At 41.7% G+C, this 13,674-nt stretch overlaps 1 protein-coding gene across 1 annotated transcript in view; it reads right to left on the bottom strand.

Annotated features, from left to right (window-relative positions):
• The window catches only part of TRPC7 (transient receptor potential cation channel subfamily C member 7), a 71,386-nt gene that overhangs the window by 21,371 nt on the left and 36,341 nt on the right, over window positions 1-13,674 (bottom strand). Inside the window, exons 4-5 of the mRNA XM_027682877.1 lie at window positions 9,404-9,568; window positions 4,720-4,936 (exon numbers count right to left, since the gene is read on the bottom strand). Of these exons, the coding sequence (XP_027538678.1) occupies window positions 4,720-4,936; window positions 9,404-9,568 (382 nt within the window). The remainder of the gene's footprint in view (window positions 1-4,719; window positions 4,937-9,403; window positions 9,569-13,674) is intronic.

The raw sequence follows: 13,674 nt of genomic DNA, 5'->3' as shown, positions 1-13,674 counted from the left end.
AAAGATCCAGGATTAAGCTCAGTGTGATTAAAGAAAGGGTAAGACAGAAGTTCTGCCCTTGCAATACTTTTCATAAAGCTTTTGGAATTAAATAATGATTTTCCATGTATTAAGTCTGATCTACCACCTTAAACACTGAGTTTAGCCCGAATTCAGGATTTCTGACAACACACTTACAGATAAACCTGTAAATGCCAAATCCAGTGAGTTCAAATGTTTTGACATCTCTCTCCTACTGGGAAGTGTTGGGGCAGGCAGGTGAATTCAGTGGGCAGGAATTCAGGGCAGATTCACTAACTTACCAAGCCTTCAATCACAGCAGGGCTCCAGGGTCAAACCCTGCTCCTGAATAGATAAAGTGATGGAATATTTAACCCACTGATAAATATTTCCTGCACTCTCCCCAGTCCTGTTTCCATAGCAGCAGCAAAATTCTCGTTTAATCAAGAAGGAGCAGCGCCTGCTGATTTCCATGTGGCCTCCCGCAATCCTCTCCTTCTTGTGAACTCCTTTCATCCTCTCTGCTGGAAGCTGTCGTGGTGTGGCACGGAAATGGAATTGCTTGGCCTCTTCTGAGACTCCTGGAAGCACAGGGTGTCCCAGGAGGGGCACTGGAAAGCTGGGTTATGGGCAGGGAAACAGGTCAGTGGGAATCCAGCCGGAGGGTGGAGGAGTGAAGAGCTGCTGCTGTCAGTCCCTGTGTGCAGGGAAGGATTGAAAGAAAGGAAAGCTGAGCTTTCCACACCCCCATCAGCCAAGGCACAGCCAGCCTGTGACCTCCACAGCCCTGGAATGTCCAGGTGGGTCCCTGGAGATGTGTCCTGATACAGGTTATGCCCTGTATAGATCTATCTTGGGAGAGAGCCTCAGAAAGCAATTCTTCCACCCTCTCCCTTAGACTATTTATTATTAAACCTTCCTCATGGCAGTTTGGGATGAAGTTCCTGCTTTTACTCAGCCAAGCAGCAGCTGGGGACTCGAGGAGGGGAGCTGGGAGGCTCTTCTACTGCCCTCCCTCTGTTCAGCACTCAGCAGATCAGCACAGGGGAGGATTTAAAGAGGGAAAGGAAAGCTGAGCTTTCCACTCCCCCATCAGCCAAGGCACAGCCAGCCCGTGACCTCCTCATCCCTGGAATGTCCAGGTGGGTCCCTGGAGATGTGTCCTGATATAGGTTATGCCCTGTATAGATCTATCCTGGGAGAGATCTGAGTGTTGAGCAGAGGGAGGGCAGGAGAGGAACCTCTGCAGGTGTTTGGCTGAGGAAAATCAGGAACTTCATCCCAAACTGTCACTCAGCACGAGCAAGGTTTAATAATAAATAGCCTCAGGGAGCAGGTGGAAGAATTGGTTTCTCAGGAATTTTCCTGGAGCGAGGATGAAATATTAAAGGGACATTTCCAGCTTTAAAATGCTTTTTAAATTCCCTGGAATGATGGATAGGAGCCATTAGCCCTGCGTGTGATGTGTGTGTGTCATGTAAAGGTACTAAAGCTCTCCAGGAAAAATCACGTGGTCACATTGCCCAAAAAAGCCCTCCTTCTCTGATGACCAGAAATGACTTCTCTGGTTGAAATATTAACTCTCCCATCCAAATTTATTTCTAATCTTGCTCACTTACTGTACCTAAGTCACAGATTAATGGAGTAAGAAGTGTCTAAAACTGAGTGGACTGACTAAAATTAGAATCACTCAGTGAAAGTATCACACTATTGGCCTATAATCATTCCTTTTGCCAGCTGTGTTGCAATCATTTTTTTAAAAATGTCTATTAAGGACAAGCAGAAAAGTTCCATTAATTATTCAGTCAGTACTGCTGGATAATTGTATATGCATTGGGAGAGAATATTTCAAAGCTTCTCCTTAAGTAAAAGTACTGAGAAGAGAAAAAGCAGCTAAAATTCAGGGGATGGGACGTAAGGTGGGATGTAAGAAATAAGGGAAGGCAAGTAGGTAAAGCAGCTTTGCCAGGATGTCTTTTAAATGTGGTGTTTCTGAGGCCCCCACAGGCTCTGCCAGAGGTCATTTCCCTGAGTTTGATGCACAGAGATGTGGGTTATGAGCAGCTCCTGCTCTCCAGCTCCTGCATGTCTCTTGTTCCCCTGCAGCAGGGATGATCAGAAATGTCACCTTGATGAGCAGCTCTGGTTTCAGCAGGGGAAGGAGAGTTAAGCTACAGGCACAGCCCACCTGGAAGAAAAATGGGAGTGTGCAAGGAGTGCTGCTCCCCACTGTGCACAGAGGAGCAGTTTGTCAGGTTTTATATCTGCTGGCCTGGGACATAAATCAGAGTAGCTGATGTTGCAGAGATGCCTTTGAGCCTTCCTGCATCCACCAAAGGCTGTTGGATTAAGAGATGAATAGTGCTCAGATTGCATCTACCCAGAGTCCAACTGCTGCCCCGGCTGCTTTTGCAGTGGGGATTCTGTCTCTTGGAATAAAACCTCCCTGCTTTCAGCACACACTTTGTCCACGCTGCTCACCAGGAGAATCCCAGCCTTCCTCATCTGAAGGCAAGGGATGGGAAGACCTGGCCACAGGGCAGACACAGACAAGTCCCAGATGCATGAGCCAAAATTGCTGTGCCCCACGTACAAAGGGGGAAACTGGTCATGTTTAACATCACGAGATCCCTGTGGGCCCACTTCTGGAGCTTGTCCAGGTCCCTCTGGATAGCATCCCATCCTTCAGGTGTGTCAACCTCACCACTCAGCTTGGTGTCAGCTGCAAACTTGCTGAGGGTGCACTAGATCCCTTTGTCAATGAAGATCTTAAACCCCACTGGTCCCAGTATGGGCCCCTGAGGGACACCACTGGTCCCTGATGTCCATCAGGACCCTGAGCCATTGATCACCACTCTCTGGATGTGACTGTCCAACCACTTTCTAATCCACCTAATTAATAGTCCACTCATCAAATGCATCTCTGTCCAATTCAGAGAGAAGGATGTTGTGGGGGACAGTGTCAAAGGCTTTACAGAATTCCAGTTAAATGTCATCTGCAGCCCTTCCCTCGTCCACTTACATAATCACTCCAGCATAGAAGGCCACTAAGTTGATCTATGTCAGCCACTTTAATTATATTTCTACTTACATATAAATATTTATAATATCTATAAGCTTTTAGCACCAAAAGGCTGGGCAGTCACCACCCTTAATGCTTTCACAGTCCTTAAAGTTCAAGGTCACACGAGGGGCTCAACAAGTGCCCAAGTCCCTGTGCCAGCTTTGGGTCATCTGCACCAAACTTTCACCTCCAGCATTGCTGAACAATTGTTTGAAGCTTTCTGCAGGCAGGCAGGTAAAATGGCCAGAGCAGATTGTCAGTGCAGATGTAGGCAGTCATTAGAAAATCTCATTATACTGAGGAGTCTGGACAATGAATCACCTTTCCTCTCCCAGAAAAGTGAAAACCTTCACTTCAAATGAAATGTTTTCTTCTTCATCTCTCAGGAACTCACCAAGCAGGCAGATACCTACTGCCTATAAGGAAAGAATACCTAGTCTAAAATCTAATCATCTTGTCCAACTGCTTTAATATCATTTTAAAAATATATCTTACAGACTTACTCTATCCAGTCTGGCATCTATTCAGCATTTTCTAGCCTAATATCCTGCATGGGATTCTGATTATTGCAGGGACAGGGAACAAAGAAACAGTGGCCAGGAAGTCATCAGATAGAGCAGCCCTATCCTATTTTTCAGGGGATTTAATGCCATCAGTACTTATGGAACAGTGGAATTATTTGCTGCCAGAAAAGAATCCGAATCATGGTGGTGAGCAAAAAATAGATATAAAAGAGGTGGAGAAAGATTCTGCAGAGTTGATAAGCTCAATTTCCCAATAAATCCTCCTGAGCTTGTTTAGATTAGTGGTTCAAGCTGACTGATCTGCCAGGAATAAATGAAGCCTGGAGGAAAAGTAATACATCTGGATCTGCCTAAAACTCCTTGGAAATTTAACCTGTGCCTGTGACATACTTTTTGCACTTGAAGGGTCCACCCACACGAGTCCTTACTTTATAATTGTTGAATAACTTAATTTCTTTTAAAAGATTTGAGCTCTGTGCTGTCTTCTCACCAGCAAGAATTTCACACTGGGAATTTCATAAAACCCAACTCTTACTTTTCTGGAAGTTTTCATCACTAGATCTGAGAGTGCATTGCAAAAAAAAAATGGCCAATAACATTATTTCCATTTTGCAGACAAAATAGCTGAGGTTCAGTGAATTATAATAGAATCATAATAGGGTCCCAGGGTAATAAATCAGGCAGGCTCCCCACGCTTTCTTCTGCTCACTTAAGATGGAGCAACATCCTAGATTGAAGCCTCAACTTTCTATTATAATATTACCTTCTTTAAGATGCAACAGTTTAAACCAACAGAGGCAAACAGGCAACATCTATAACATTTACCATAGAAAATGGAAAATCAGGAAAGTGAGAATTTTCCAAGCGTCCTTCAACAGTTTCAAAAGCAGGGACCAAAATTACAGTTTTTTGTCCTCTTTTAATCAAAATTCTGCCATCAACCTCTAGGCCTGTGGTGGTTTGTTTTCAGTTTTGGGGAGTTTTCTTGGTTTGGGCGTATTTTTTGTTTGTTTGTTTAGTTTGGTGTTTTGGTTGGGTTTTGTTTAATTTTTTTCTCTTTTCCTTTGTCATGTTATTCCTAACGAGCTCGAATTTCCCCAGAAGAACTTGTAGACATCTAATTTTACTCACCCAACACCCACTTCATGATGAGCAGCTCCGTCCAGGAGAATTGGGTTGTTTTGACTCTGAATATCTGTTTGGGGTGATCCGTGATGGTCTCGTTGGGGAGGTTTTTGACTCCCTCGAACCGATCCGAAGCGTTCACCACCAACAGCCCCAGGAATATTGTGAAAGAAACTGCGTGGGCCACAAACTTCATGAAGGGACTTCTGAGGGTCCGTCCCAACTGCAATGGAATACAAAAAACACAGAAGATTTTAATTTATTTTTTTAATTTTTCCACCTCCTGGAAGTTTTTTCCTATAAAAATTTGAATATTCCTATATATATGAACATTTGAATTTTTTCCCATAAAAGTTCCCATGAAGTTGCAGTGTCAATTGCTCTAAGAGAAAGTACTTTTCTTGGAGTTATCTTGGAGGAGAGCAAAAATATGAACGTTTGAATTTTTTCCCACAAAAGTTTTTACAGTTTGCCCAAGGTGAAAAGGATTCAGAACTTAATTGTGGATCATTAACTAAATAGGGTTTAGATTTGTTCCAGTTGTTGTTTGCTATTACTAGACATTATGCATTGGATAATTTTCTGTCTTATGTTGCTCCTTTAAACTCACATGTAACATCTAATTGTCCTGACCATATGGAGTGTGGAAAATGAAGAGACAGGACATTTATATGAGAGACATGTTTGTTTGTATATGTGAGTATGAATGTACTTATGTGTCACTATAAATCCTAGTGATGGACTCAGTTCTCACCCTTAAATCACTGTTATATACTAGAATCTTTTATTAATGGTGAATTCTTGGTTCATTATCAATGTGTAAGAAACAACCTTCTGTTTAAATATTCTCTAGCAACACTTTTAATATGCTTTGCTTTGATAATCTTCTGTCATAATTACTACAAAATCTGGGGAATCACTCCCAGAACACATGGATTTATTTCAGGACATTAAGCCAAGAACCAGAGCAGCAAGTCTCTTCTCTACAGATAATATTTGTTCCCTTTTTCTTGAGGCTTTCTTTGTTAATGAATTTAAATACCACTCTTTTAATTTTATACTTTCTGTGAACTAAAAAAACCCAATACTCCAGAAAGATGTCAGAGTGGAAGCATTTTTAGAAGCAGAAGCATTTTTAGGAGCACTAGGACTGAAGCCTGTGGTGTTGGACACGACAGGGAGCAATGGAAGAGTTGTCCTGGATGGGCCCTTTGCAAACATCCCTCAAAGCAAATTCCCCTTGGTGGCAAGGTATCATCAAATTTTTCTTAATATCTACTGCCTTAATCATAAAACTCCATAGGAAATATGAAAAAAGACTGAAAAGGGAAATTTCTTGGGTTTCTATTTGTCTCTAAGAGTAGATTAGTTTAAAGGAGCCCATCTCTCTGGTCACTGAAGAACACGAAATGTTTTAAAAGTAGAGCCCTTGTCATTATATTTTCAGACAACAGACTGTACAATTTTTCTGTTGCAATCTTTTATCTCCTCTTTTGATCACCAATGAAAAAGGTTTCAGAGACCAACATTTCATTTCAAGAGTCATGGCCTAAAAGAGGTGGATGAGTCAACCTGGATATTTCAGGACAGGACAGGCTGAAACTTCACAGCTCTTGTCAACAGTTTGTGCACCCAGAGGTGAATGAGTGACTGACACTAAAGCTGGTTTTAAAATAGACAGTTCTGTGCTACTGAGAGCAAAAGAACACTTAAAGCTGAGTTGTGAACTCCAGTCAATGCTGTTTACCAAGTTTTTGAGGGGGTATTTGGTATGGTCCAGTCTAACCCCACAGAGCTTCATTAAAGAAAATTCTCTGCTAGGGAGGAAAGGTTTGAAAACAGGTTTCTTGCTAAGATACATGAGGGAAGGAACTATTTTGAGATATGAATTCCTCTATTATTCTATGCGAAACTGCAGAATTTGATCATCTTAAGGATGTGACACACAGTAGGATTGGTCAGGACAGCTCCCATAAGCAGAATTCCTCATCAGAGATTTCCTTCATTTTTCTCACTGCCTTAAATTAATCCCTGACTCATTCCTGGGCATCACTGTGTCTTTTAAAACAGACCTGATTTAAGTCAAATATCTTAGCTGATTGTTACTATGGAAAAATAATTTCATTGCCCAACTGTGTATTGAGATTCTTTCCATCAGTTAAAACCAAGTAAAACACTTGTAAAGTTGACCAGGACAAAACTGGGCTGCTCAGAATCACAAATCTTCTGCATCACACAGAAATCATCCCTAACACCCCCATCCTTTCAGTGGATCTGCTGCCTATGGGGAATTTTCTGCAGTTACACCGTGAGAGGATCCAAAGCTCATGGATCAACCTCCAGCCCTTGAACTTAATAATGATGATTTAGGGGGAGGTACCAGTTCAGAGGGGAGGAAAATGCATTTGTTCTTCAGTTATTTCTCTCACAATCAAAAAAATCAAGACTCCATTGTTCTGATCAAGGCAAATCTATGCATTGAAAGACAATCCCTGCCTGAAAGAAATGTCAATTGGACTCTGTGCTAGAAGGTTACGTGTTGTTTTTCACAGTCTAAAGTGAGGTGAAAAGAAAGGAACACTGAAAAGTGAGAATGCATGAAAGGTTTAGTGTAATGAAATCAAGGCTGATGAGAAGTTAAATCCCCTCCCCTCCATTTTTAATTTCAACAAACCTACCTCAAGAAATTAAATACAAATTACTTTCTCAGTAATTTCTTTTTTTCTGTTGTATAACCATTTTATTTTTAAATTTTTTAACCTGGGTTTATTTCTCCTTAGTTTTCATGCCTTTCATTTAAATTTTCCACTTATTTCTGGTCTAATTGTCCTTCCCACCTGTTGCTATATTCGAATGTGACCTCAGCAATTCTGAGAATGCACCACAAATGCTGCTGTTGGCTGGTTTGCCAACTCCCAGCACATTCAACTCCCAGCAAATTCAACATTTAGAGGTGAAGGAAATTAAACAGCTTCCTAAATCCCTGCTAGACTGGGGTCTACCATGAGTGAATCCACGTGGTAATTCCACACATTAATTCCCTTTAAAACCCAGACCAAACCCCTCTTAGCACAGCCCAGCTTGCACACAAACTTCTCTTTGTGATTCATAAAAGATGAGGGGCTTTGTGCTGATACAAACCTGCAGGAGATGAAGTTGCAGTGTCAATTGCTCTAAGAGAAAGTACTTTTCTTGGAGCTGTTTTTGAGGAGACCAAAAATTTTTATTATCTTAGACATTCTGAAAGACTCTTTTTCTGATTGTGCTAACATAAATCTTTTCAAATTATAGTCTTTGCTTAATACCTGGTCATGGATTTATAATTTTTTGGGCTGGATAAATTTAGAAAGGATTCCTCCCTGGTTTTTAGAGGAAAGGGGAGAAGATGCTTTCAAGACTGAATACATTATCAGTATTCAGTGCCAGGGTCACTTTGATCAAATTTAAGTCCCTGTGATAAGCCTCCTGCAGAAGATGTCTGCCTTGTAATGGATGATGTTGCTGGTTATTGCTGAATGTGAAATGATCTTCTTTTTCTGTGGCAGGAGTAGTTTATTTATCACTCAGCCACACACCTATTTATCTCCACTTGTTTGAGGAGACTCTTTCAGGATGGAAACCTCTACAGATTTCATTCCACACAACCTAACCTTTACCTAAACTAAAGGTTGGCTCTGGTCCTTTGACCTCTGGGTCTCAAAAACCCTTCTGCTCCATCTAATCACTGAAGTATTCCAAGTTTTATCATCTTTTCTCTCAAAAGCATCAGGATTGTGTGATTCAGTTTAATCTGCAACACTAAGAAGTTCCCTGGGGCTTGCCAGACTTTCAGGCCCAAGTGCCATAATAATGCTCCACTAACTAAAACCACAAGCTCAGAAAGAAGAAGGAAAGGGAAGAAAGGAGACCTGGAGAAGGGAGGAACCTGCAACAAAAAGTACATAAAAGCAACAAGAGTTTAAACATCACTAAAAGAGCAACGAGGATCTTCTCCTTTAGTTATTTCAAATTTTGGTGGCTCTTATTCTTTCTTCACCCCATTCCTGTGCTGTTACCTCCTATCCATTTCTTCCTGTTCTTTTCTTGTCACCCACTACCTCACCTTATTTCCCCACCATCCCACCTTTAAAAAGGATGAATCTCAAGCCATGTCTGTTAGTTCCAGGTGTGTTTGTCAAGCAAGACCTCAGGTTTGCTCTCCCCTGGGCAACCTCCGAGGGTACCACGAATCACTTCCCAATGACGTGATGGAAAAAATATGTGGCTTCATTCCATGCCCTGGATGAAATAACCACCCCCTGTACCAAGTTTTCTGAGGCATGTAAGCTAATTTCTTGAAGGTGGGTATACGATACACTCTCTCTTATTTTCCATGGATCATTTGCCTTCTATATCCTGAAACTAATTGTCAACTTAAAAGAAAAGACCACTACTATGCCAAGAAAGCAAATCCCATTCTTGGTTAGGATCTAATCTTTATCTAAGCTAAAATTTCTGATTTACTGAGTCATTTACAAAGGAGACCCGTTCTCCTTTCAGTGCCTTTGTGACAATATGGGGCCTCACGTAACCAATGGAACGCTGGACACTGCGGATTCCCATGGAATCAAGGGGCTATTGTGACACTCTAGGGCCTCCTGGAAGAGGAAGGACATGCAGAGAGACCTCAAATCAGAGGTTTGGGTTGTACCTTGCTGCAGGGAGCGATCCAGTAGGCTATGGCAAGGAAGGGCAGGCCAATGGAGACTCCAAATACAGCCAAGAACTTCACAGCTATGGATTGCTGCCGCAGGCCTGAGAGGTTCTCGTACCACATGGTGAGCAGCTGCTGCTGGCAGTTGGGGTGAGCAACAAACTGTGAGAGGAACAGAAATAAAAGTGTCAGTAGCTTTGTCTGAAGAGGAAGAGATTTCAGGGAATACCCTGATGAATTTGCCCACAGGACAAGGCAGGGCATGTCTTTGTTGTCCAACTCAGCTTAGGGTGTCATAAGCAGAGAACTGCAAACCAGGCAACCAAAATCCCCAGGTACTGGCAGAAGGTGCTCCACGTCTTCTCTAGAGAAAAAGTATTTTTTTTTATTAATAAAAAGCACAATGTCTGGGCTAAAACACAAAATCCATCAGTGGAGAGCACTGACAAATTACCTCTGACCCCAAGTGACCCCAAGTTACTTCTTGGGGTAATACAGTCTACACTGAGATTCAGAAAAGAAACAAAGGGGCTTTGATTTCGAGCTGAAAAAAAACCCTGTGCTGACCTGCTAAAGACTTAGACCATTGGCATAGTAGGTTTACAGAGCACTAATATTATATTGTTGTATTCGCTGCATGAAGACCAAAAGTGAACCATCCTGCAGGGTTCTCCTGTAAATTATGAGAGATCTGACCAGTATTTTACTACTTTAAATGCTTCATCTCAGAGTACCTTTCAAAAAACGACAGCTCCTTCTTTACTGATCAGACAAAAAGACAAATCTAACAGCAGGAGGAGAAACTGTGGTGCTCTGGTACAGAAAGTACATGTTTTGTATCCTGGAATTGAGACTGTTCCTCAGTTTATTGTTCAGAGGTAAAAGAAAAGGCAGTAGCAGACAAGGGAAAAGGGCAATTTCTTAACAGCAAAATTACAGCATCACCAGATCCCACATAACAGTTTTATAACAAAAGATTAAACTTCTTTATTTTATGTTGTCCTTCAAGGTGATTGAATTTAGAATGTGACTATCCTTAATCACAAGGAAAGATAATTAAAAGGCAAAACAACCGAAAGAAAAGATGAAAAATAAATATGTTGCTAATGCAGCTAATTGCACTGGCAGAACTGAGGGTTTCATTTATTAGTTCAGTGGTTGAATAAATGTTCTCGGGAGGAAAATGTAAAATTTTCCACTGTTTCAAGGAGCAGAACTTTCTGGAGGTGAAGGGGAGGATGAAGAGAGAAAGAGAGGAGGAAAGAAGAGGCTACTGAGGGTGTGGTGGCCAACCTTGCCCTGTGTCAGCCCTTTAAGCTTCACCCAGTTGGAGGATTTCAGCTGCCTCCTGTAGTTTTACTGTAACTGAAAAGTAGAGAAAAATCTAACTCTGCTTTCATCTTCACTATCTGTGAACTTAATGGACTCTTTTTGATGTGTTTGCATAAGAACAAAACTTAAATGCGAGTTTAAATGATCAGTTCATCACTGGTGCAGAATGAAATACAGTTGCACAGTAATTAGGATTGCTGTGCAGTAGCACTTTTCCTTCATTAATAGCACATTAGCAGCTATTTAAAATGTGCTTCTTCTGATGAATTAGGCTTTGGGGTCTACATTTCTCAAAAAGAGAAATAAAAAAAAAAGCCAATAAGACTTATTCAGTGGTAAAGTCAATCAGAACCAAGACATTTGATGGGTACTTTTGACCTCCTTTGTCTTTGGATTTTTTCCCCCATTTTAATGTGCTTTCTTTTTAGCTGCTTTCAAAAACAAGAAAACTTTCAAAAAAAGCTAATTATAAATCATGAGTTGTAGTCCTTCTGAGCATTTAAAGTTTCCCGTGGAGGTGATGACAGCAGTGATGACAGTAGTACCATAAGGAGGCATTTCCTAATGTCCAGTGTTTGTGCTGATGCTGCTTGGGCTCTTTATCTTTCTGGTAAATGGACAGGAGGATGAAGTGGAAGGAAGTTCAACAGAGAATTTCTCCTTTCCGTAAATTTTATTTTCAGATGTGATGAATTCAACAACAATTGTAGCAACTCATGGGAAGGAGAATTACACTGGTAATTGTGCAGACTTCTGAGATGAAGGGCCCAAGCAACATCCAGGCTTCCTCCCTCCTGTTCATTGCATTATGAGAATTGTTTCAGACAAAGGAGCTCAGTTGTCCTTGGCAATGAGGCAGTCAAAGACTTCGGCTGGTTTGGCATTTCAGACAATTCATCAGACATTTTAATCTGTTCATTTTTTCCCCTTTGTCTGGGAAGAGCTACAACGAAAATACAAATACAGGAAAATTGAGAAGGAATTGCCATAAAACGCAGTTCAGTGGAACGATTTATTTTGTGCGAGGCAATAAAGACAGGCAGCAGGCCGTGGAGCCTTGATGGTGTTCATCTCCCTCTGATTATCACAAAAGTGAGGGGAAAGGAAGATAAGAAAGATCAGAGCACGGATGAGTTTTGATCTGTTGTTTGCTTACAGCAAGCAGGGCAGTTTGTCATTATGTTTGCTCTCTCAGACATTAATGAAGCACGCAGTGACCCCTGGGCACTGCCAGCCCTGTCCCCATCAACAGCTCATCATGAAGTGGATGCTGCTCATCATGAAGTGGGTGTTGGGTAAGTAAAATTAGGTGTCTACAAGTCCTCCAGGGAAATTCGAGCTGGTTAGGAATAACACGACAAAGGAAAAGGAAAAAAAAACCAAAACCCAACCAAAAAGCCAAACTAAACAAACAAACAAACAGACACTGATCTCAGATCTCCTCGAGATGTCACAGAGCCATTTGACTTCCTCTCTTCTTGAGAGGAGCAGAGCTCGAGACAAAAGCTTCTAGGCAGAATCCTTCAAAGGGTGATGAAAAATGGGGGAGTGATATTGAATTTCAGAGGGCTGAACGCTGCAGTGCTTTTTCAGTGTTCCCATTAAACGCTCTTTTCTTTTCTTCAGGACTGGAAAACGAGGCTGGGAGGCTTTAAGGACAAACTGTGGATGCTCCTGTGCTGTGCCCCAGAAGATGAGAGAGGCAGAAAGTGTTGCAGCAGGAGTGGTGTGAGCAGGGCTGTGCAGAAGGGCGAGATATCTCTGATTGAAATGGAAGCCCTGGCAGGGAGGGCATTGCCTGGCTCCAAAACCAGCCTTTTAAAAGCCTTAAGTGCTTTATCTCCCCTCCAAGCTGATAAAGGTAATGCACCAGGAGCTGGGAGCTCAAGCAAAATGTTTTCCAGTGCTTCTGCATTCAGAAACCACAGTGGGAGCTGTTCTGGTCCCGTGGCACTGGGACCCCAGTAGATGGCACTGGTTTTTCCTTATACCTCTGGTTTAGGAAGGAAATTGTACTTCCCTCCAGCCTTCCCTCCAGTCACACAGTTTTTAAGTTAAAAAAAAAAAGCTAAAGAAAAAAAATATAATAAAATCACACATCAATCTGAAGAGCCAGCCCTAATGATGAAGCTGCCAAAGCAGCATTTTTGAGAGGCACTGAAACACTCAGGTAAGACACCTCCAAAAGCCCCTGTCCTGTGCCACAGGGAATTAAATGATAGAGATGAATATTTTTTCTGGCATATGGAAAAAAAAGTCTCTAAAAGCCTTCAGTGGGAATTGAAAGGGCCCAAAGGAACTGTTTTACACATAGAAACAGTGTTTGAGGCCACTGTGGGTATCACATTGAGCAATAACTTTTCCATGTTGCCATCTGATTTGATGTATGACAGCTCTTTCTGGTAACTCAGCATGTATATGCATTGTGGGAAAGCACTTCACAGCTCTCATTTTTCCCTCAACACACTTGTTCAAAAATGCAGGGGTTTCACTACACAGATGATAAAGCACCTCTGTATCTCGATAAATACATGGGAAGTTACTTCTGATAGAAAACACCGTGATAGACTTTTATTTTCTATTTTCTATTATATAGAGAAAGAGCCTGTGATGAGGAACCTGGTCACTTCTGCTGTTCAGTATTAGCCCTGGATTGGCTAAGCTGCCAGTGGTTAGGCACTGTTTCAACACCCAGTCCTAAACCCTTCATAGTCCTTGTCTTAAGGGCATCTCTACTATCTTGTGACACACAACAGATAAGCTACAGACAGGTGACAAAAAAAAAAAAATCAGGAAATTCTTGAGTGTCAGGCAGTGCTCACACATCAAACAGGAAAAAAGGGGGGAAAAAGGAGAAAAATAAGATAGAAAATGAGAAGAGAGAAGGGGAGGAGAGGAGAGGAGAGAAGAGGAGAGAAGAGAAGAGGAGAGAAGAG

This window comes from Neopelma chrysocephalum, unplaced genomic scaffold (assembly GCF_003984885.1).
Source record: "Neopelma chrysocephalum unplaced genomic scaffold, ASM398488v2 Primary Assembly neopelma1_63, whole genome shotgun sequence".
Lineage (NCBI taxonomy): Eukaryota > Metazoa > Chordata > Aves > Passeriformes > Pipridae > Neopelma > Neopelma chrysocephalum.
The sequence above is the reverse complement of the archived record's forward strand: the minus strand, read 5'-3'. Positions and strand labels throughout refer to the sequence as shown.